At 37.7% G+C, this 24782-nt stretch overlaps 2 protein-coding genes across 8 annotated transcripts in view; one reads left to right on the top strand and one right to left on the bottom strand.

Moving 5' to 3' along the window:
- SLC30A6 (solute carrier family 30 member 6) overlaps window positions 1-24782 on the top strand; it is a 56116-nt gene that overhangs the window by 27651 nt on the left and 3683 nt on the right. For 3 of the 6 annotated variants that reach the window (XR_008418049.1, XR_008418047.1, XR_008418051.1), the window contains 5 exons: window positions 28-147; window positions 5713-5815; window positions 6687-6734; window positions 7707-7775; window positions 13656-16483. Coding sequence is in view for 1 of the 6 variants with exons in the window: in XM_019448012.2 (XP_019303557.1) it covers window positions 28-147; window positions 5713-5815; window positions 6687-6734; window positions 7707-7775; window positions 13656-14156 (841 nt within the window). In the remaining 5 variants the exon portion in view is untranslated. Of the gene's footprint in view, window positions 1-27; window positions 148-5712; window positions 5816-6686; window positions 6735-7706; window positions 7776-13655; window positions 17097-22374; window positions 22485-24782 lie in introns of those variants that run through there. The other 3 variants (XR_008418048.1, XM_019448012.2, XR_008418050.1) reach the window with 3 other exon arrangements.
- NLRC4 (NLR family CARD domain containing 4) overlaps window positions 17588-24782 on the bottom strand; it is a 37510-nt gene continuing 30315 nt past the window's right edge. For both annotated transcript variants that reach the window (XM_019447983.2, XM_019447973.2), the window contains one exon: window positions 17588-18221. In XM_019447983.2, the coding sequence (XP_019303528.2) occupies window positions 17932-18221 (290 nt within the window). In that variant the 3' untranslated portion in view covers window positions 17588-17931. The remainder of the gene's footprint in view (window positions 18222-24782) is intronic.

The raw sequence follows: 24782 nt of genomic DNA, 5'->3' as shown, positions 1-24782 counted from the left end.
GAATACTCTTTGTTTGTTTCTTCTTAGCCTGTGTGGAATTATTCCAGGACTTAGCAGCATCTTCCTTCCCCGAATGAATCCATTTGTTTTGATTGATCTTGCTGGAGCATTTGCTCTTTGTATTACATATATGCTAATTGAAATTAAGTAAGTAGTTTTTATTGCTGTCAAGTGGTTCCACTTTGGGGGCCTGACTTTTAAAGGCATCTGTGGGGTAGGTAAGGATTATGCTTACAGCATGTTTGCTTATGGCCTGTGTAGCTTTGGTCAAGTCTTGTCCTTAAGTATCTTCATCTGAAAAATTAAGGGGTAGGATTCAATAAGTATTTTTCACCACAGTCTATAATTCAGACTGGAAAACTACTTAAAGTCCCTACTGCTGACTTGGTGAGTGAAACAGAGAAGATGACCGTGACAGAAGAGGACAGAAGGTGACAGATAAGCCATGGCTACTATTTCTGAGAGAAGGAAGGGGAAGTAGGTATGAAAAAAAATTTTTTTAAGTCAAGCCTTAAAAAAAAAAAAAAAAAAGAAAAAGGAAAAAATAAAAGGCAAAACTTTTAGGAAGTATACTTTATAGCTGCCTTAACCTTCCCTAGCATCTTATGACATGTGATTCTTCAACTACCTACCCTTTAAATATTAGGGTTTACTAGAATTGGTCCTTAATTATTCTTTTTCCTATTTTGCATACTCTTCTGGAAGATTACATTCAATTACTCGTTTTTATTTACCTCCTCTGTGAGTTTCCCAAACCATTATTTCTAGTCCAGATGTCTATTGAATTCCAAAAGGCATATATTACATCTATTCATGTCTACATCAACTGAACCTATTTTCCCCATCCCCAAAGCGGTTTTTTCTTATATTTTCGACCTCAGTGAATATTCTGTTGCATTGTTTTTTTTCAATGTATATTAAAACTTGAACCATTTTTAATCATACAGTTCAGTTGCATGAAGTACCTCACATCATTGTGTAACTGTCACCATTGTCCATCTTCAGAACTTTTACATCTTCTCCACCTGTAACTCAGTACCCATTAAAGAGTAGCTCCCCTTCCTCTCTTCCCAAAGCCCCTGCTAACTACTATTCTATTTCCTGTCTCTACGAATTTGACAAAGTACTTCATGTGAATGAAATCATACAGTATTTGTCTTTTTGCATCTGGCTTATTTCACTTAGCGTAAGGTTTTCAAGATTCATCCATGTTGTAATATGTATCAGAATTTTCTCCTTTTTTAAGATTGAATAATATTCCATTGTACATACAGAACACATTTTGTTTGTTGAATTATCCACTGATAGATATTTGGATTGTTCCCACCTTTTGGCTATTGTGAATAGTGCTCTATGAACATGGGTATACAAATACCTGTTTGAGTCCCTGCTTTCCATTCTTGTGGGCATATACCCAGAAGTAGAATTGCTGGATTATAGGAGAATTCAGCATTTAATTTTTTGATGAACTCCAGTGCACTCTTTTTTTAAAATTTTTTTTTAATGTTTATTTATTTTTGAGAGAGACAGATACAAAAGCTTGAGTGGGAAAGGGGCAGAGAGAGAAGGAGACACAGAATCTGAAGCAGGTTCCAGGCTCTGAGCTGTCAGCACAGAGCCCAATGCAGGGCTCGAACTCACGGACCGTGAGATCATGACCTGAGCCGAAGTCCGACGCCCAACGGACTGAGCCACCCAGGCGCTCCCCCCACCTTTTTTTTTTTAATGTTTAACTCCAGTGCACTCTTAAATATCATACTTCTCCCCTCTCACCTGTCCCAAAGCCGGTTCTAATTGGTCACCTGGTCTTGAATTTGTTTTTTGTATTTTAAAGTTGTAGTCATCATGCTGTACAGTACATCCCTAGAACTTCTGTGTCTCATAACTGCAACTCAATACCTTTTGGCCACCTTCACCCATTTCTCCCCCACCCCCAACCCCCTGCGTTTGACAGCCACCAAACTCTTCTGTGTTTCGCAGGAGTTTGGATCTTTAGATTGCACCTGTAAGGGAGATCATAACAGTATTTGTCTCTCTCTACCATGTTGTTGTAAATGGCATGATTCCCTCCCTTTTTGGCTGAATAATTCTCAAGCCAGTGTGTGTGTCTGTGTGTGTTTATAGGTGTGTGTATCTTACATTTTTTATCCCTTCATCTGTTAGTGGATACTTTGCTTGTTTCCATGTCTTGGCTATTGTAAATAATACTCTTATCAGCCAGTCTGATTGGACCTTCTTTTTAAATATTTATTTGTCCTCTCTTTCCCGTTTTCATTGCTGCTTGCCAAATTGAGGCCTTATTATTTCCTTGGTCTAATTACAATAGTCTTCTGGTCTTCTGTCATTGTCATACATCTCTAGTTATTTTCCATTTTGCTACTAATGTCATCATTCAAAATGGCACCTCTGGCCATAATATTTTCCTGTTTCAAAATCTTCCTCTTTGCCTGTTAAAAAAATAAAAGCTTGGGAATGCAAGCTGGTGCAGCCACTCTGGAAAACAGTATGGAGGTTCCTCAAAAAACTAAAAATAGAACTACACTATGACCCACCAATTGCACTACTAGGCATTTATCCAAGGGATACAGGTGTGCTGTTTCGAAGGGACGCATGCACCCCAGTGTTTACAGCAGCACTATCAACAATAGCCAAAGTATGGAAAGAACCCAAATGTCCATCGATGGATGAATGGATAAAGAGGATGTGGTGTATATATACAATGGAGTATTCCTCGGCAATCAAAAAGAATGAAATCTTGCCATTTGCAACTACCTGGATGGAACTGGAGGGTATTATGCTAAGTGAAATTAGAGAAAGACAAAAATCATGACTTCACTCATAAGAGGACTTTAAGAGACAAATCAGATGAATATAAGGGAAGGGAAATAAAAATCATATAAAAACGGGGACAAAACAAGAGACTCATAAATATGGAGAACAAACTGAAGGTTACTGGAGTGGTTGTGGGAGGGGGGATGAGCTAAATGGGTAAGGGGCACTAAGGAATCTACTCCTGAAATCATTGTTGCATTATATGGTAACTAATTTTTTTTAATATGAAATTTATTGTTGGAGCGCCTGGGTGGCTCAGTCGGTTAAGTGTCCGACTTCAGCTCAGGTCACAATCTCACAGACCATGAGTTCGAGCCCCGTGTCGGGCTCTGGGCTGATGGCTCAGAGTCTGGAGCCTGCTTCTGGTTCTGTGTCTCCCTCTCTGTCTGCCCCTCCCCCGTTCATCCTCTGTCTCTCTCTGTCTCAAAAATAAACGTAAAAAAAAAAATTAATATGAAATTTATTGTCAAATTGGTTTCCATACAACACCCAGTGCTCATCCCAACAGGTGCCCTCCTCAATACCCATCACCCACCCTCCCCCCCTCCCACTCCCCATCAACCCTCTTTAAGAGTCTCTTATGTTTTGGCTCCCTCCGTCTCTAACCTTTTTTTTCCCCTTCCCCTCCCCCATGGTCTTCTGTTAAGTTTCTCAGGATCCACATAAGAGTGAAAACATATGGTATCTGTCTTTCTCTGTATGACTTATTTCACTTAGCGTAACACTGCAGTTCCATCCGCATTGCTACAGAAGGCCATATTTCGTTCTTTCTCATTGCCATGTAGTACTCCATTGTGTATATAAACCACAATTTCTTTATCCATTCATCAGTTGATAGACATTTAGGCTCTTTTCATAATTTGGCTTTTGTTGAAAGTGCTCCTGTAACCATTGAGGTACAAGTGCCCCTGTGCATCAGCACTCGTGTATCCCTTGGGTATATTCGTAACAGTGCTATTGCTGGGTCATAGGGTAGGTCTATTTTTAATTTTTTGAGGAACCTCCACACTGTTTTCCAGAGTGGCTGCACCAGTTTGCATTTCCACCACCAGTGCAAGAGGGTTCCTGTTTCTCCACATCCTCGCCAGCATCTATAGTCTTCTGATTTGTTCATTTTAACCACTCTGACTGGCATTAGGTGGTATTTGAGTGTGGTTTTGATTTACATTTCCCTGATGAGGAGTGACGTTGAGCATCTTTTCATGTGCCTGTTGGCCATCCGGATGTCTTCTTTAGAGAAGTGTCTATTCATGTTTTCTGCCCATTTCTTCACTGGATTAGTTGTTTTTTGGGCGTGGAGTTTGGTGAATTCTTTATAGATTTTGGATACTAGCCCTTTGTCCGATATGTCATTTGCAAATATCTTTTCTCATTCTGTTGGTTGCCTTTTAGTTTTGTTGATTGTTTCCTTTGCAGTGCAGAAGGTTTTTATCTTGATGAGGTCCCAATAGTTTATTTTTGCTTTTAATCCCCCTGCCTTTGGGAATGTGTCAAGTAAGAAATTGCTGTGGCTGAGGTCAGAGAGGTTTTTTCCTGCTTTCTCCTCTAGGGTTTTGATGGTTTCCTGTTTCACATTCAGGCCCTTTATCCATTTTGAGGTTTTTTTTTGTGAATGGTGTAAGAAAGTGGTCTAGTTTCATTCTTCTGTATGTTGCTGTCCAGCTCTCCCAGCACCATTTGTTAAAAAGACTGTCTTTTTTCCACTGGATATTCTTTCCTGCTTTGTCAAAGATTAGTTGGCCATACTTTTGTGGGTGTGATTCTGGGGTTCCTATCCTATTCCGTTGGTCTATGTGTCTGTTTTTGTGCCATATGCTAACTAATTTGGATGTAAATTTAAAAAATAAAAAGTAAAACTAAAAAAGAGATTAAACAAAATAAAAAATAAATAAAAGCTGTTAGCATGGTAAGGCCCCTACTGACCTCACTGGCCATCCGTCTGTCTATATTTGCCTGTTCCTACTTCTGATGCTGTGTCAGGACTTTCACACCCTTGCACATGCTGCTTTCACTGTCTGTGATACCTTCCTCCCATCATTTCACTCGTCTTTGAAGGGTCAGCTCATATGTCTCTTTTTTCTATTTTATAATCCTTTCTGGATTATCCCTACCTCAGGAGGCTTGTCACTCACTCCTTTGTGCATCCCTGATACCCTATAGGACTTCTCCTTTAGTCCCAGATTGCTTTATTTTCTTTACATGGTTATATCCTGCTATTTCAAAGGTAGGGGCTAGGTCTTACCTCATGTTTCTATTGCCAGCATGTGGGAAAAAGTAAAAAACAACACAAATAAAACAAAAACAAAACATGATCAGCTTGTAATCATTGGCATTGGCATTGACATTTTGGTCTGTCTTATTAGCAGAACAGTCTGAACTACTGATGAGTGTTGCACTTCAGTGACAGTGTTCCTCTAACAAATTCCCATAGAATCTCACCTTGTGTAATTCCTGAGGAATTTCAAAAATTCTTGGTAATAATTGGAAAATTATTATTTATAGGAAAATTGTTGGATGAGATACATTAGCCTTCTCTGTATCAGAAATTGTAAGTTGAAGGTTTTTGTTTGTCACAACAAATGAATATATATGAAACCTTTCTCGTTGACAAGTAGATTGAAAATACATAATGAGGAAATGGTCACATTTTTTTTCTTCACCATCTCTTCACGCTGCTTAACATAATTATTATTTTCCACCAAACTTGGCAAGAAAGGATTCTGAAAACTTATTTATTTATTTATTTTGAGACACTCTCTTTGCCAGTGGTGGCCACTTGTGATCAGAGTCCTGTTGCATTAGACAGTGTTTTGGAAGATTGAATTGTAAGAAGCCCAGTGACGCATATATTTGAGATTTAGAATTGTTTTTTCCTTTTAGTAATTATTTTGCTGTGGACACTGCTTCTGCCATAGCCATTGCTCTGATGACATTTGGCACTATGTATCCCATGAGCGTGTACAGTGGCAAAGTATTACTGCAGGTAAGGGTCCTTTTTCAATGCACATGCTTAATATTAGCCAGGTTTTTATACCAGAGAATAAAATTATATGTTCTCTTCTACCAGATTATAAAATTTTTAGCTATTAGAAGGTCCTGTTAGAAATGAACTCAAATAGTGATACCTGAAATCTATACAGTAAGAAGCAGAGGAAATTCTCTTGGCCCATAAAATATGCACAGATCTTCCTGTATTTATAATATAAGACAAAATCAGAAGCTAAAAATATTTTGCCCTTAATGTTTCAAGTGAAAACAGTGTTACTTAGAAATATTTTTTACCTATTTATTTTCCCCCAATAAATATGCTTTGGCTACTATATAGTTTGGTTGTGATTGTTTTCTTATTTCCTGTCATTGAATCAGTGAGACTTCTAAATTTCAAACTTAAAATCGAAAATGACAAATTACTCCTTATTTAAACAATAGAAACACCTGTAGACAAGGCCCTGAATGCAAAGGTAGTTTCCCAGGGATGGATGTATATGTAAGCACTGCTTTCCTTGTGTCTTACCCTCATGCCCTTTCTAAAACTTAGGGGCAGTAGTTTTATCTCCAGAAATTGTAGTAACAATAGGATAATAGTTGTGTCATGCTGTGCCATACAAAAGATTTTTACTTGGTTGGCTGATTCTTCAAGAGTTGTTTGGGTGTAGAGATAAAAAATAAGCATGGGCTGATGGTTGATGTTGTCCCACTAGTGGAGCCAACTGAAACCTCTCTTCCCTAAATCATGATAGGCTGTCAAACAAAGCAAAGGCTGGTATAAAATCCAACTTTTTATTTTCAGGACCACTGTGCAAAAATTCTTTTATCTCCTAAGTTATTCATACTTTATTTTATTTTTTCTCCAGACAACGCCACCCCATGTTATTGGTCAGTTGGACAAACTTATCAGAGAGGTAAGGTAGAATAGAAAACAAAATCCTTTTAAATTATAATTAGAGAATGGAAAGAATGGGTATAAATGATACTTTACTCAGCCCTATCTCTATTTTATTTTAGGGGAGTTTGTGTTCTTTATACTAAATAATACAGTAGTAGATATAAAATAGTGACAAAAGTATAAAAATTTGAGGAATTGCTCAGTCTGGAAACTTGAAGTAAATATGGAAGGGAAGGTAATGGTCTAGAGACCACACTACTAGCTGTGTTAATGCTATGGTTTTTATGCGTCTATATTCAAATCTAGGATTTTGATAGAAGTCAAAAACTACTTTTACATGTTGATTGCTTCATCACTTAACATTGATTTGTGAGTTTAGATTTTGTATTGTATACCTGCTTACTAATTGAAGGAATAAGATAATGTAATTATTTGGATTTTGAGAATATTTCAAACTATTGATTGTTGGTATCACAAAGGCCACTATTTATCAGTATAGCTGGCTGTTTGTCTCAGCCTGTGTTATACCAATGGGACATACACTATATATCTGGTCTTGGAATTTCCTCTTGGTCCACATTCACATAACATCCTGTGTTGTGCAGAAATTTGCTAAAAGAAAGAAATGATAGAGAAGAGTCCCCAAAAGGGGGAAAAAATCTAATACCACCAGTGCTGGATATAAATATGTGACATACTCAGAAAATGAAAAGAACCATCCGCTGTCGAACAAGGTGGTGGTGAGGGTAGGTGGTAAACACCTGATACTAAAAGGATTGGGCCAGACGAGAAACGGAACACAAGGCCTTGGCTCACTACTGAACAAGTAAAATGATACCTTGAGTGGTCTAGGACTTCTCTTGGCTAATGAGTGTCTTCGGGCAGGATTTGGCCAGGTCATTTCTAGGCTTAGGTCAAGTCCATATTGTGACTGAACTGTGTTGGATATGTCAAATATAAACAGCTCAGTTTCTTTGTTTTTGATTAGGTATCTACCTTGGATGGAGTTTTAGAAGTTCGAAATGAGCATTTTTGGACCCTAGGTTTTGGCTCACTGGTATGTTTTCCATGTTAATATAGTTGTAATTTAAAACATAGTTTATATTAACTAACTTGGATGTAAATTAAACAATAAAAAAATTAAATAAATAAGTGAAACATAGTTTATAATTTTTAAAACTAAAGAAAGTACTTCTTCAAATTAAAAAAAATGTTTTAATGTTTATTTTTTGAGAGAGAGAGACAGACAGAGCATGAGAGGGGGAGGAGCAGAGAGAGAGGGAGACACAGAATCTGAAGCAGGCTCCAGAATCCAAGCTGTCAGCACAGAGCCCGATGTGGGGCCTGAACTCCCAAACTGCGAGATCATGACCTGAGCCGAAGTCAGATGCTTAACCAACTAAGCCACCCAAGAGCCCCAACTTCTTTAAATTTTTATAGAGCCTTTGATTATCATTTCTGTTTAATAGAGTCTAAAATGTAGATGGATTCAGTAGCCTAATTGAGATTAGTTGAGGGATATTTTTCTTTTATTTTTCCTTTCAAACTACTGTTAATGGTCTTTTTTTTAAAGGTTTTTTTTTTTTTTTTTATGTTTATTTTTGAGAGACAGGGAGAGCGTGCATGCGTGGGGAGGTGGGGGCACAGAGAGGGAGACACAGAAATCCAAAGCAGGCTCCAGGCTCTGAGGTGTCAGCACAGACCCCCATGTGGGACATGCACTCACAAACCATGAGATCATGACCTGAGCCAAAGTCAAGACGCTTAACCAACTGAGCCACCCAGGCTCCCCCCCATGTTTTTGATATTAACCTTGAAAATAAGACCAGTTATTTTACTAGCAAAAATGAGTTTATTTCGGAATAGCAGAGAATTGCAATTCGGGATAAGCAAGCTACAACAAAACAATAGGCAAGTCTGAAGAACAAAACAGAGGAACAGTCTGCTATAGAGGAAAGGGGGAAGTTGAAAGGACTGTTACAAATGAAAAATCCAGTGAAGTAAACCAGGAGTTCAAGTGTAGTGGCTTTCACTGCCTGAGTTGTATTAGTCTCTCATTGGCTGGGCTTTTGTCAGAGAAGGAGGAAGAAAACCTCTTTCCTCCTGTTGATGTTATAAAGAAGTAGCTAAAGTAGAATGGACTTTACCTCTCTTCCTGTTGAGTCTACAATTGACTCGGGGTAGTAGGGGTTGAGAGACCCTCCCTTTGGGCCTCCCATCTCCCATTTTAATAAGGTTTTCCTTTTATTAATTTTTGCGAATCCAGTTTGGACCTATTACCAGAGAGACAGTTACGGCATGGTTCCATTCCTGTGTCAGGGATGATGAGGAAAATACAGAAAAGTACTCTGGAAAAAAATTTAATCACCATAATCCCATCATATAGAGATGCCTGCCAAGATGTTTTCTTATTTATGCTTACCTATTTTCTCTTCTTAGAAAACAAAACTATGTGGGGCCTCTGGGTGGCTCAATCGGTTGAGCGCCAACTTCAGCTCAGGTCATGATCCGCCAGTTTGTGGGTTCCAGCCCTGCGTTGGGCTCTGTGCTGACAGCTTGGAGCCTGGAGCCTGCTTTGGATTCTGTGTCTCTCTCTCTGCCCCTCCCCTGCTCATGCTCTATCTCTCTCTCTCTCAAAAATAAATTAACATTAAAAAAAAATGAAACCATGCAGTTTATATTTTGCTCTTTTCACTTAATATATCGTTTACAGTTTTCTTTGTCACCAAATAATTACTTTTTTGGTCAAATATTTTTTTCTCTCTTTTTTAAAATGTTTGAATGCTTATTTGTTTCTGAGAGGGAGAGAGAGAGAGTGCAAGCGGGGAAGGGTCAGAGAGAGAAGGAGACACAGAATCTGAAGCAGGCTCCAGGCTCTGAGCTGTCAGTACAGAGCCTAACGTGGAGCTTGAACTCACAGACTGCAAGATCATGACCCAAGCCGAAGTCGGACGCTTAACCAACTGAGCCATCCAGGGGCCCTAATTTTTTTTCTCTTGAGTGTGACTTGATCTTTGCCTAGATACTGCAAGACTTTTTTTTTTTTTTTTTAAGTCCAGTAAGTTCACTAGACTATGTCTTGGTGTTGGTCATTTTGGGTCAGTTACTCCAGGTTTGCATTATAGCCTTGCAGTAATGTTACTGCAGAAAACTTGTTTTATCTTTCAGGAAAGTTTTCTTTAATTGTAATTATTAATATTTATTTTGTTCTCTTGCTTTTAGTATCTTCTTTGGGATCTATTGTAAGCACATTGGGTCTTTTATATTTATTTTCTTTCAGTTCCTTTGATTTTTAAAACTAGCCTTCTCATCGCCTTTTATTTTCTCACAGTAGACCTGTATATTTATTTCCTTTTGTATTCGTTCTAGTCTAGTCTTCATTTCTTTTTCCTTTTTGTTTTTTAAGTTTATTTATTTTGAGAGAGAGCAAGTGAGCAAGGGGCAGAGAGAGAGAGAGGGAGAGAGAATCCCAAGCAGGCTCCACACAGTCAGTGCAGAGCCCCATGTGGGGCTCGAACTCATAAACCATGAGATCATGACCTTTGCCAAAATCAAGAGCAGGATGCTCAATGGACTGACCCACCCAGGCGCCCCTAGTCTGGTCTTCATTTCTCAAGTGATTGTTTTTCTTGTTGTTGTCTCATTTTTGAGGTTTTTTTTTTTTTTTTAATGTTGAGTTTAGAGAGAGAGAGAGAGAGAGAGAGAGAGATAGTGCGAGCAGGGGAGGGGCAGAGAGAGAAGACACAGAACCCGAAGCAGGCTTCAGGCTCTGAGCTGTCAGCACAGAGCTCAACATGGGGCTTGAACTCAGGAGCTGTGAGATCATGACCTGAGCTGAAGTTGGACGTTTAACCAACTGAGCCACCCAGGGCCCCTCATTTTTGAGGTTTTTGAATGCTGATTGATACTGTTTTATGTGTTTCATGTCTTTCAGCTTTTTTTGAAAAAGTAGGTCATAGTTCTCATGTGTTTTATAGGTGAGTCTTTTGGGCAATCCTTTGTAATCTGTTTTTTTCTTACAATAGCTTTGTGTGGGATTTGGAATCAGTCCTTTGCTGTTTCTCCTTTTTATGCAAAATTGTTTTCCTGAGTTTTAAAATAAGGAGTGGTTAGGGTAGTGTGTTTGAATTTATGGTTCTAAAGCTCCCTCTTCTGATTGAGTGTGTGAAGTGAAAGTTTTTTCTTTCTCCTGGGTCTTTTCCTGCCATTTGTATCTGCTCTTTGTTATCTCTTGTTTCTGCTGTGTTGCTCAATTTGGATTCTGTTCCCAGTTGTTTCTTCTTAATGTGGGGCTTTCTACTGGCAGGGAGCTTGCTTACTTACTTTGGAGAGCTCACAGGGCTTAGGCTGCTCCAGCTCTTCAGATCTTACAGCCAACTCAGTGTACTCACCCACTGTTGAAATGTGCAAATCCCCTCCCAGTTTCCCAGCTGCCTTTCTCAAATTTGCTGCCCTAGATTTCCATTGAGAACAGGTTAGCTGCTTTGAGGTTTTTAGGTCCATCAGACATCTTGTTGCTTCCTCCTTCACAGGTGCTGATACCTTGCAGGTCTCACACCTTGTGATTAGGATTTCTTGGGAAAACCATGTTATCTAGTTTCTTAATAGATGTTGTCCATAGGTTTTTGGGATTGAGGTCTTAATTTTGGTTTTTCTGCTGGGCATATTTGGGGGAATTTCCAAAAAGTGCCACCATTACTGCTGTCTTTGAAGAATCCCAACATAATTTTTAATGGCTGCAGTTTTACATTATTTGAATATGCCATCATTTACTTAATCACTCCCTTAATGGCATTCCATTTTTCCCTTATAAACAGAGCTAGGATGAACATTTTTGTGGAATCATCTTTGCACATACTTGTGATTATTCCTTAAGATTAATTTTTAGAAGTGGTTTTTGTGAGTCAAAGGATATTCACACTGGGGTGTCTAGCTGGCTCTGTCAGTATTGCATGTGACTCTTGAACTTGGGGTTGTGAGTTCGAGCCCCACATTGGGTGTAGAGATTAGTTAAAAATAAAATTTTTTTTTAAAAAAAGGATATCCACATTTTCATGGCTTTTGATGCAGCCAATATACTTTCCAAAAATGGCTATACCAATTTACATTCCTTTAGGAATGTAATTCCTTCAGGAACACAGTTTGTTTTTAATCATTCTTTTAATTTTACCGATCTTAATAACATAGAAGGTAAGTGTTTATTTAGCTGGGTGGCTTATCCACACAAAGAATTAAGTCACCCAGCTGTTCAGAACATGGCCATCTAACCACTACCCCCATAAGACTAAGGAAAAATAAAACAAGCTTTTGAGCTCCAAGAGTAGTTGTCACAAAAGCCATAAATTAATGCAAACACCATAGTCACAGCAGACTCTGTTCAAGCTCCTGCTCAGAAATGGTTTTCATTTATTTTAATTGCTTTAATTTCCGTAGCAGACTGGAAGAGGTTCCGGTGTCTTTTATAGTTTTGTCTAGTGATAACTGTGAGATGGTAGTGGCCAAGAAAAGGAAGAAATCAAAGGTGACTGCATTTCTAAACATGCCTTGCCTTTCATAATAAACTAGAAGTCAAATTCAAGCATTATAGATATTTTCTCCATCTTATGATTGCAGTCACTACTGTTAAAGTCATAGATTCAGACACATTGTAAATAAAACAACTACTTGTATTTGACTAATTTATGTGAAACTTATTCTTCGTTACAGTTTTTTATCTTGAAAATCTGAGTTTATCTAGAAATCAGCACTGAGTCTGCTGGACATTTTGTTTCATTTTACTTACTATTTATTTTTACTTAAGTTTCATTATGCAAATGGTACCTGATTCTTAGAAAAATTGTAACTAAGTCAAAGAGAAGCGAACAAAAAACCTTTAATAATTCTACTATCTAGAGATAAGTGTTGTCACTCTTGGCTATTTTTCTCTCTGTGTATGTTTTAAACAAAATAGAATCATTTAAAAACATAACGTATGATAAATATCTTTTCAGTAAACAGACTTCTAGCCATCATTGTAAAGCCTGGGGTTCTCTATCCTCATAGTAACCCAGGCTAGAAACCTTGAGATCATCTTTGATGAGTCAGTCCATCTCCCTCATCCACTACATCCAATTGGGTATCAAGTCCCCCCACATCGAACCCAGGGAAACTCATGAATCCATTTGTCCCTTTCTGATTCCATTATATTTGTCCTGTCCTGTCCTCTTCATTTCTAACCTAGAGTGTTGCAGTCATTTTTTACCTAATTACCAATCATTCATACCTACACTTTTTCTGAACTTTATTTCTGATTGATTGCTACTATTAAACTCCATATCATGATTTTTAGAGTTCTCTGCTAGCCTTTCTTTTAACCTTACTACCTGTTTTTCTTTCTTTTTTCCATCCTTCTTTCTTTTCTTTTCTCTCTTTCATTATTTTTCTGCCCTCTGAAATATTTGTACTTCTTTATATATTAGTAACATTGCTTATTCTGTCCGAACATGCCATGCATTTTAATTGCTGTTCTCTCAGCTTAGAATATCTGTATCCACTTTTGGAAATTACATTTCACCATCAACCCTGGATCAAATGCCATCTTCTTTACAAATCTTCCTTAATTTGAATTAGCAGCTCTCTTTTCTGCTCTTCCATTGCATTTTCTATATGTTATATTCTGCATTAGGCTATAACATGCCTGTCTTCCTCCTACATATATTTTTTTTTCATGTATTTTAAAAAGACACATTTTATTTAGTCACATAATTTTATCAACTCTTCACATTGACAGTCACTGCTGAGTAGTCTTCAAGGAATATCAAGACATGATACTTTCTCTTGTTTAAAAGAAAACACCAAGTACAGTTACAGCCAAATCATAAATAAAATATTTATTTCTAGGGGAATTTTCAATGGTATAATTTTAAGTATCTCTTTCTTATGATTTTTCCCCTTTTAGGCCGGATCAGTGCATGTAAGAATTCGACGGGATGCGAATGAACAAATGGTTCTTGCTCATGTGACCAACAGGCTGTACACTCTGGTGTCTACTTTGACCGTTCAAATTTTCAAGGATGATTGGATTAGACCTGCCTTACTGTCTGGGCCTGTTGCAGCCAATGTCCTAAACTTTTCAGATCATCACATAATTCCAATGCCTCCTTTAAAGGGTACTGATGATTCAAACCCTGTTACGTCGACTCCAGCTAAACCTAGTAGTCCACCTCCAGAATTTTCATTTAACACCCCTGGAAAAAACGTGAGCCCAGTCTTTCTGCTCACCACCCAAACAAGACCTGGTTTGGGTCTTAATCATGGACACACACCTTACAGTAGTAGCTTGCTTAATCAAGGACTTGGAGTTCCAGGAATTGGAGTAACCCAAGGATTCAGGACTGGTTTTACAAATATGCCAAGTAGATATGGAGCTAACAATAGAACTGGACAACCAAGACCATGATGTACTGCAATCTAACTTATTTTTATGAGGAACATTGACTCCTTGATTCCATTTTATTTACTAATCCAGCTGTGCACCGACTGTTCAATCGTTTACTCTAAATGATAGAGAATAGTAGGTTGTTCACATTACATGAAACTGATGAAAGTACCTTTTTGTAAATGTATTTGGGGCTGTGAGAACCTTCTAAATGTTATAGGGTTTGAAATTTAGGCTTCCTTTAGAAAGCGTGTTTCTCTGAATTTAAATTTTGTTATTTGGTTTTGTAGTTGATTGCAGTGTGATAGACATTATAAGAGAACCACTTGATGGAGCAAATCTGTCACATTATTAAAAGTGTAATATTTTCTTCAATGAAATTTATAAACATGCTTCTTGAATAATGACATACATTTTAAGAATGGAAAAAAACATCCATTCTGAAAGTAAAAGTCTCTTTTATAGTTTTCCAAACTTAATTGCTACATTTTTTTGAGATCCTCTTGATTTATGTCTTGCAAAAGAAAGAAAAAGTTTTTATCAAAAATTTTAAAGCATATTCTGTCTAGCATAATTTGAAATTTTTAATTATCAAAAATTTTTTAGTTTTTTCATTAAAATATTTCAGTACACTTAATAAATAGTCTGTGGTTCTCAAAGTGTTTTATTTTGGTTAAATGAATACCAAATCCTTTGGTAATGTGCAGTGAAGGAATCCACTTTTCTATATAACATATAATCAAATTGACATAATGAAACAAAAACAAACCCCCAAAGTACTGACATAATGATGGAATTTATCTTTTTTGTCACCTTTCCATTGGTTGACTTTACTCTCTCACTTTATTAACAAAATATATCAGATATGTTACCAAAATATATAGAATTCCATGCATAATGTGGGATTTGATATCTTTTCAAAGTTGCATAAACAATTTGAGTTAACATTATATAATTTTACCAAAACATAATAGATCCTACATTATAGAGTACAGTATTGTTATATCTGTAACAGGCAATTTCCAACTTATTTTGTTTTGCTTTGTCAAAATCATAAATTGTTAACTGTGATGAAGTGTGAGAATCATGTGGATTATCTTGTTTTTTGATTATTTTCCAAATGCGGATGTTAAGGACTTGCCAACATGGTCAGTATTACTTATAAAAAGTATCACAAGCAGCAGTCACAAATTACCTGAGGTAATTTTTTAAATTTAATCATGAGTTTTGTAATTAGAGTTTTAAAAAGGTATTTTGAGAGTGGATTCAACTTTTCTGGAATCTAGTACTCCTGGAGATTTATGATTTTTCCAGCCATAGCCAGCTATGTAGAGAAGATTTTTGTTTTTGTAGAATTTGCAAGTTGCTTCAATCAGCTTATCCTCTTTTAAATATGAGCAGCACTTCCAAATCTGATTTCACAGTGGAATAACATCCAAGAAGCCATCTTTGTCAAGCAGAGTTATAGTCATCCTGTAATAAGTGGCCATGTCCCAACTTTTGCTTGGTGAGGAGTTTGTCATTGTCTTTAACATCCGCAACCCTGTTCAGGCATTTGACCTGCTGAAGAAATAGAGCCCACACTACCTTGACTGCTGGGAAAAATGAAATTTTGTAAATGTAATAAGGCAATCTGTTCCTTGTCCTTTGTCTTATGTTCTCCAACTATTAGTATACCTATTATCGGTCTACTATTACAGGGTGATTTTTCCTCCATTGACCTCATCTAAGTGGGTCACGCATGAAATCTGAAGAACTGCCATGTACTGAGTGATGATTAAGAGGTATGTGCTGCCCACCCCCCCACCCCCCCCCCCCCCGCATGTCTTCTCCATTCTCATGGGATTTTGAAAGTGTACAGAACACAATTCTGCATGAAGTTAAATGCCTGTTTCCTCATCACCCATTCAGAGGCAACACCTGTGTAGTTGTCCCACCAAAGGTGCTTTGATACCCACCTGCACTGTTTAAGAAGTTTGCTGTGGGTTCTGGAGGAATTGGCTCTACTTCCTGAAATTCACTGTTGCCAACTGCTATAGGTAACATTGGTCCATTCATGATTATATAAAGAAGTCTTATTTGCCAAGCTCTGGCCAGATTCTGGATATGAAAACAAGAAACTTGGCCAACCTAGGACTATGGGCAATAGCCTTGCTTGTAAATCTTGCCACAGAGTCACTTGAAGCTAAACAAGGAAGTTTGAATTGAATATTTGGCTCATTGTTTGTGATTAAGAGCAAGTTCTATGGAGTGTAATTAGCCCCGTCTCAGAAAACGCCATACTGTAATGGAAAAACACTGGACTAGAAGTCAGGAGATTTGGATTCTGATCCTGACGCTGCCATTATGTAAGTATTTTGTTACTGTGGGCAAGTCATTTAACTTCTTTCTGCTTTATCATCTATAAAGTTGGGATGGGAATGGATTAGTTAATCTGTAAACTGTCAGCTCTAAATTTCCTTCCAGTGACTACCTCAGCATACAGGCCAAGTGTTACCTACACCAACACCCAAGCCATTAATTTGAGGTGCCATGAGTATAGAAGGTGAACTGCAGGTTAAACACCATTTAGGTTTTTGTTTATTTCACACTGGACTTAAATCTGTTAAGATTAAACAGATTTTTCTTGGACTTCTTTCTTTGTGGGGAAGGATTATTTTGGGCGGTATTGGCGAAAAGTTTAGGACAGGGTACCTTTAGCTTCCTTGGGTACAAAAGAATGGGGTACATTTTTCTTTCTTCCTTAATCTCTAAAGATAACAGTTGGAATTACGTACATGTATAAGCAAATGGGGAGGTCCTGAATATCAAGCCTCTGATTAAGCTGCTTGTGAACTGCCAGTTTTTTGCTTGACTAAAGAATGCTGATCTCTTTGGGAGTCTAATCTGCTTATATGAGAAAATGCTTTTTACATCCCAAATTGTTTGAATCACACTGTTTGAATAAAGAACGTACATAGAGTTTTCTCTCTGATCTTAAATAATTTTGGCTTGTTTTTTATTCAATAGCAATTTATTGGTAATTTAATTTAGTTCAGCAAATACTTGTTGAATATCCAGTATGTGCCAGGCACTGTACTAAGTAAATATGCATACAGTATATCAATTTTTGTGACCTATTCCCAAGACCAACGGGAATACAAGGATAAACGATATCATTTCAACTACATGGTAATCCTACTTGTGATGAGACACAGAAAGATAGCTCATGTTGTCCAACTGCCCCCCACTTGCTCCTCTTCTTTGCCTCATTTTCTTGGCATTCTCCTTTTATCCTCTTGCTTTTTTTTTCTTTTTTCTTTCTTTCTTTTTTTTTTTTTTGAATAATGAAACTAAGGAAGCAAATTTCCATGGACGAGGCCAGCTACAGAGGTCATGATGTCACACATCATCCTGATACCAGGAGAGGAAGACAAAGTTTGGAAAGAGCAAGTTAGGCAGACACTGTTGAGAAGGATAATTTTTGTTTTAATGTTTATTTTGAGAGAGAGAGACAGTGGTAGCAGGGAGGGGCAGAGAGAGAGGGAGAGAATCCCAAACAGGCTGCACATTCAGCACTGAGGCCAATGCAGGGCTTGATTTCACGAACCATGAAATCATGACCTGAGCCAAAATCAAGAGTCAGACACTTAACCGACTAAGCCACGTAGGCCCCCCAAGAAGAATAATTTTTAGGCTATATAATGGGTTGTCATATACATTCAGACTCTTGCACTGGATGAGCAAAGATTTTTAGGTCACCCGGCTGAAAGTAATGGGGTCCCCAGAGCATTCATGGGCTTAAGGTGACTTTTATTTAAGTTACTAGTTTAAAAGCACCTTTAATAACACTAATATCATCATCATCAAACTGCCACCCAACAAGCCTACCTTCTTGCAAAAAAGTTAACTTAGATAACACATGGCCAAGTTTTCTGACTAATGCTGCATCAGGTAAAAATCTTGTAGTACTGAAGTCAAAAAAAACTAATTGCTTAAGATTCTGAAATACGTTCATGAAGGCAAGCCATCCATCACTGCTCACACAATTTCCTGCCAAATCCAGCTGCTGGAAGTTTTTCAGAGGTTTCTTTTCAAAGAATGCACCTGGGTGAAAAAATAGAAGTATGTTAGAAGTGAAATACTTTTTTAAGAGAAATGGCTGTTTGAACCAGTCCTTTGCTTCAGAAAGAAATTAGAATTCTCTATAGATAGGGCAGTGATTATGAATCTGTTCCATTATGTTTACAAGTTATATTTGTCCTAAAGTGTAAGGGAATCTGATAGATAGTAATTAGTAGCAATATAGCAAACCAATATAAATGAATTGTATATTTTTTTTTACCTTTCCTGATTCTTCCAGGAAATGGAAAATTGCTTTAAAATTAAAGTGTGAGGGTCACCTGGGTGGTTCAGTCAGTTAAGCATCCGACTCTTGACTTCAGCTCAAGTCATGATCCCAGGGTCATGGGATTAAGCCCTGCATTGGGCTCCACCCTGAGCATGGAGCCTGCTTTTAAGATTCTCTCTTTCCCTCCCTCTGCCCCTCTCCCACACTTGTGTTCTCTCTCTTTCTCTCAAATTAAAAAAAAAAAAAATTGAGGTATGAGAGATGCTCTTAAATATTTGTCACTGGTTTCAAAACTAGAGTCAGACTTCAATCTTAAGACATTTCCTCTTCTTGAGAAGCAAATACTAACTGTTGTTTCTTTGAGTATGGAATGTTCCTAATCGTAAGATTAAGTGAGACCCTTTCAGTATCTCAAGATTTGGATCTTTGGGATTGCCTTTTTTTTTTTTTTTTTTTAATGCACCCTAGGCTCTTCAGGAACTTCTTCCATTCCTTACAGAATAGGGCACTCCTACAAAGAGAAGGTGGATATCCTAGCCATGAAATCAAAGTCAAACTCTAAGGAGTAGAGGAGTCAAAAAAAGTAGGTTTCTGGGTCTGAAAGATTGCACAAAACAACACCCACCTGCCTAGACTTCTCGCTTTGGGACTATTAACAGAAGAGGGAAATAAAATTCTGTGTTCTGTAAGCCATGGTGTAGGTGGGTCTCTTGTTATACCAACTTAAGCCTATGCCCAGCCTAACTCATACGTAGGGCCTCACTTTCTCCTCTCTTCTTCCTTCCCCTAAGGAGCCCTTCTTTATTCCTTATAAGCAGCTTTCTCCCTGCTGTCTTGAACTTCATATTCATATCCATTCAGGCTCCTCCCCTTTTTTCATGTGCTTTCCAGCATAGCATGCACTCAGCCAAAATACTGGTTGCCACTTGTTGTGTCTCTGTATAAGGCTCCTTCCCTAAAGAGTAGTTTTTCTCCTTCTCTACTAGCAGGAGAACAGATCTTACCAACTCACAGGAACTTAACAGAGTAATTTAAAGCCAGAATGTTTTCCTAAGTGGATGGGAAGAAGGATTTCATCATGGCTTTGATTTGCATTTCCATGATGGCTGGTGATTTTGAGCATCCTTTCTGGCTCATTGACGGTTTATATATCTTCTTTGGAGAAACGTCTATTCAGATCTTTTGCCTGTTTTAAAAATTGAGTTACTTGGGGTGCCTGGGTGGCTCAGTCAGTTAAGCATCTGACTCTTGATTTTGGCTCAGGTCATGATCTCATGGTTTGTGCATTCAAGCCCCACATCAGACTCTGCCCTGATGGCACAGAGCCTGCTTGGGATTCTCTCTCTCCCTCTTTGCCCCTCCCCTGCTTGTGCTCTGTCTCTCTAAATAAATAAATAAACAAACAAACAAACAAACATTTTAAAAATTGAGTTGTCTTTTTATCAATGAGTTGTAAGAGATCTTTATATATTTTACACAATAATATAGAAAATAATGATTTGCAAAGTTTTTCTGCCATTCTGTGGGTTCTTGTTTCACTTTCTAGATGATGCACTTTAAAGCACAATAGTTTGTGATCTTGATGAAGTCCAGTTTATTTATTTTTTTCTTACTTGTGTTTGGATGTCCTATCTAAAGACTTTGCCTAACCTGAAGTCATGACAATTTACTCCTAGATTTTCTTCAGAATTTTTTATAGTTTCAGCTCTTACCTTTAGATCTTTGATGCATTTTGAGTTAATTTTTTTGTATGGTATGAGGTAGGGGTCCAAAATCATTCTCTTGCCTGTGGTTATTCAGTGGATATATCTATCCTTATTCCAATACTACACAGTCTTAATTACTGTAGCTTTGTAGTAAGTTTTAAAATTGGGAATAGTATGTATTTGAGTTTTGTTCTACTTTTCAAGATTGTTTTGGCTATTCTGGGTTCCTTGAGTATTCATATGAATTTTAAGATTAATTTGTCACTTTCTGGGAAAGAAGCTAGCCGAGATTTTGATAGGGATCACACTGAATCTGTATATCAATTTGGAGAGTATTGCCATCTTGGCAGTATAATGTCTTCTACTCCAGGACCATGGGATGTCTTTCAATCTATCTCTTGTTTAAAGTGGGGTGTGCCAGGCTTTCTATTGTAAATTTGTAATTTTTCCCTTTTTAATTGATAAATATCATAGGTGAGATACTAATAACCTTTTTCTCCTCGAAGTTTTGCCCACTGATTTTAGCTTCTGCCAGTTGATCTTTCCTGTAACAGTTACTACTTTGAGGATTCTCTAATAGTGAAACTAGCCAAAAAATGCCTCTCAGGTTAGTTTTTCTCTTTATGGAAAAAAGTTTAATTATATCTTCCATTTATATTATATCTATGGATTATTTAGATTTTCTCCTGATTCTTGAAACAGTTTGGTAAATTATATTTTTCTAAAACATGTCTTCCTTGTCTAAGCTTTCAGATTTGTTTGTGTCATAGTTGATGGGTTTCCATATCTTTTAAATCCCTGATTTATCTATAATTATGACTCCTTTTTTGCCTTTGTGTGTGTGTGTGTGTGTGTGTGTGTGTGTGTGTGTGTATAACACAAGCAGGGGAGGGGCAGAGACAGGAGGACAGAGGATCTGAAGTGAGCTCTGCACTGACAGGGTGACAGCAGCGTGTCTCACAAACTCACAAACTACGAGATCATGACCTGAGGTGAAGTCAGACGCTCAACCAACTGAGCCACCTAGGTGCCCCAATGCCTTTGATTTTTTAAACAAACTTTAATTTTTTAGAACAGTTTTAGATTTATAGAAAAATTGCAAACCGTACACAGAATTCCCATACACTCCACACTCAGCTTCTCCTATTTTTTAAATTTTGTATTATCTTAGCATATCTGTTATAATCAATAAGCCAGTATTGATACTTATGTCGATAGTGTATTGAGATTTCTTTAGTTTTTACCAGTGTCTTTTTTTCTGTTCCAAGATCCCATCCAGGATTTCTCATTACCTTTAATCATCATGTCTCCTTAGGTTCTTCATAGAACTTCTTGTCTTGTGACAATTTCTCAGACTCTCATTTTTTATTACCTTGACAGTTTTGAGGACTTTTGGTATTTTGTAGGAGTTGTCTGATGTTTTTCTCATGATTAGATTGGGGTTATGCATTTGGGGAGGAAGATCACAGAAGCATAGAGTACCATTTTTATTATAGCATGTCCAGGGTGCATGCTGTCAGCATGATTTGTCACTGCTAAGATTCACCTTGATCATCTGGGTAAGGTGGTGGTCAGTTTATCCTCTGTAAAGCTACTCTTCTTCTCCCCATTGTATACTATCACTGAGGAAGTCCCTATGTGCAGTCTGCACTTAAGCAGTGGGAGTTATACTCCACTTTCTTGTGGGCAAAGTTATCTACATAATTACTTGCAGTTCTGCATGAGAGATTTATCTCCTCCCCCATTTATTTATTTATTCAGTAATTTATTTATGTCACTATGCACTCATGGATATTTTATGCTTTGGGATATCATCCAATTCTACTTTATTTTATTGTTTCAGTTCCAGCTTTAACTACTATGAGCACTTTTAGTTGGTTTCTGTGTCACTTTGACTTCCTCCTGTTACTGTGGGTGGTTTTTGTTGTTTGTTTTTTGTTTCTATGTTTTGAGCACTTCCATACTTTTCTCACACTACAGGATGCTCTAGGCTTATACATTTCCTGCCCTAGTCCTAGAATCAGCCATTTTGTCAAAGTGCCCTGGTTCCTTTTATTAGAGAATGGTATTAGATTTCAAGATCTAGGTACAAGGAGTGCTTATGGCTTCTGAGGTATCATTGCTTCTAGGCCCTCTCAGCTGACAGAGCAAAGAATATGTGTATGTATATGTGTAACAAAAACTCAATTCATTCTACCTCCAGTTTCCTTCCTGTGTGTCTCCTTTACTGTGCATACAGAACACTTCAGACATTTCTGGTCGTCAAATGTGTGGAGGCTTTTCCCCCCACCTGGAAATTCTGTGCAACACCAGGTGGGTGTCCTACAAGTTAACTCAATTCTAGCACTGTCTACCTGGAAGGAGTGTCAGGTCCCACAGGTTAAGGGCTCAGTCCCACAAGACTGCTTCCATCCCACTTCAGATGCCAATCACAAGTAGTAGGTCCCCAGGTTATCCACAGCTTCTGTCTGCTTAAGCTACAAATTGGAGGTTCCCATATGCTCCTCCTCATGTTTGATTAATTTGCTAGAGCGACTACAGGAAACACTAGAACTCCAGGAAACACTTATATTTACCAGTTTATTAAAGAATATGCAAAGGATACAGATGAACAGCCAGATGAAGAGATACATAGAGCAAGGTCTGGGAGGATCCTGAGCACAAGAACTTCTGTCCCCATGGAGTCTGAGGTGCATCACCCTCCCAGTGTGGCTTTGTTTGCCAACCTGGAAGCTCCCTTAATCCTGTACTGTTGGGATTTTATGTTCAGTTTATCATCTGTAAAGCTACTCTTCTCCCTTTGTTAACTATCACTGAGAAAGTCCCTATCTACAGGCATGATAAATTGTTAACTCAGTTTCTAGCCCCTCTCTATTCTTTGGAGGATGACGGGTGGACATGAAAATTGCAAGCTTCTAATCATGGCTTGGTCTTTCTGGTGACCCATCCTGGAGCCATCCAGGAGCCCACCCAGAGTGTTATCACTTAGGAAGTTACAGAGGTTTCAGGCATTGTACCAGGAACTGGGGGCAGAGACCAATATTTATTTTCTATTATTTCACAGTATGCTATATATATTTTTTCTAGATGTAACCATATATATTAATGTAAACATGAAATGAGTCCATACTGATGTCTCCAATTCTAATCCATACCCACATGGATTATACTAGCCTTCTTCTCTTGCTGTAGATTCTTACCACAGCAATGAAAACCCTGGCTCCCACCATCTGCCATCCATTTACTTAATTATTCCAGTGTAAATGTATATAGCAGTATCAAAATAATCTATACTCCAACTGAATATAACTTTATAAGTTAGAGTACAGTGCTTATGTGCAGTTTATTTTGCCTTTAGTTTTACAGACCACTCATTTCCTAAGTTATTTATGGCAGCATCTTTGTCCTTTATCCCCTAGTGAGGTTGATTCACACTTTGTAATACAGTTAGAGTGTTTTGCATTCCTCATTCCATCATCAGGTTTCTCAGACCTACTAAGTGATTGTTTTTAAGTTGATTTTTTTTTTTTTTTTTTTAGTAATCTCTATACCCAGCGTGGGGCTCGAACTCATGGCCCTGAGATCAAGAGTCACATGTTCTTCCGACTAAGCCAGCCAGGGGCCCCCTAAGTGATTTTCTGGTTCTTCTTCCCTTTCATCTGAGCTCCTAGCAACCCCTGAACTTTGTTTTAAACTTGAAGTATAGCTGACATATAATATTATGTTAGTTTCAGGTGTACAACACAGTGGTTTGACAATTACATACATTATGCAATGCTCATCATGATAAAAGTGGTTCCCATTGGTCAGTTATTATTGACTATATTCCCTGTGCTCCCTAGGTTATACTTTTCATCCCCACGACTTTGAGTTATACAATGCAAATTCTTGACAGGCAGCATGCTCTAATTTTGAAGCTTTTCTTCTCCATATTTCTTTTAAATAAATTATCAACATTCTGAATTCAGAATTTGCATTGTATAACTGGAAGTTTGTACTTCTAAGTCCCCTTCACCTATTTCACCCATCCTGCCACCCTTCTCCCTCTGGTAACCACCAGTTCTCTGTATCTATGGCTGTTTCTATTGTCGTTGTTGTTTGTTTATTTGTTTTATTTGTTAGATTTTAGATCATAGGGTATTTGCCTTTCTCTGACTTATTTCAGTTAGCATAATACCCTCTAGGTCCATCCATATTGTTGTGAATGATAAGATTTCATTCTTTTTTATGTCTGGGTAATATTCCACTGTCTATACATACCACATCTTTACCTATTCACCTTTCAGTGGACTTTTAGGTGTCTTCCATATCTTGGCTATTATAAATAATGCTACAATAAACACAGAGGTGTATATATCTTTACAAATCAGTCTTTTCATTTTCTTTGGGTGAACACCCACAGTCACTGAACTTTTTGCTGTGCTTGTCCAAAATGTCATGCAGTTGGTTTCATATGTTATGTAGCCTCTTCAGACTCATTCCTCTTACTTAGCCCTATGTATTTAAGTTTCTTCTGTGGCTTTTCATGGCTTCTTGCTCATATCTTCTTACCACTGAATAATATACTATTGTATGGCTGGACCACAGTTTGTTTATCTATTCACCATTGAA

This window comes from Panthera pardus, unplaced genomic scaffold (assembly GCF_024362965.1).
Source record: "Panthera pardus isolate Hobbes unplaced genomic scaffold, ASM2436296v1 HiC_scaffold_26, whole genome shotgun sequence".
Classification (NCBI taxonomy): Eukaryota; Metazoa; Chordata; class Mammalia; order Carnivora; family Felidae; genus Panthera; species Panthera pardus.
Note: the sequence above shows the minus strand (reverse complement) of the source record. Positions and strands in the feature narration are given on the sequence as shown.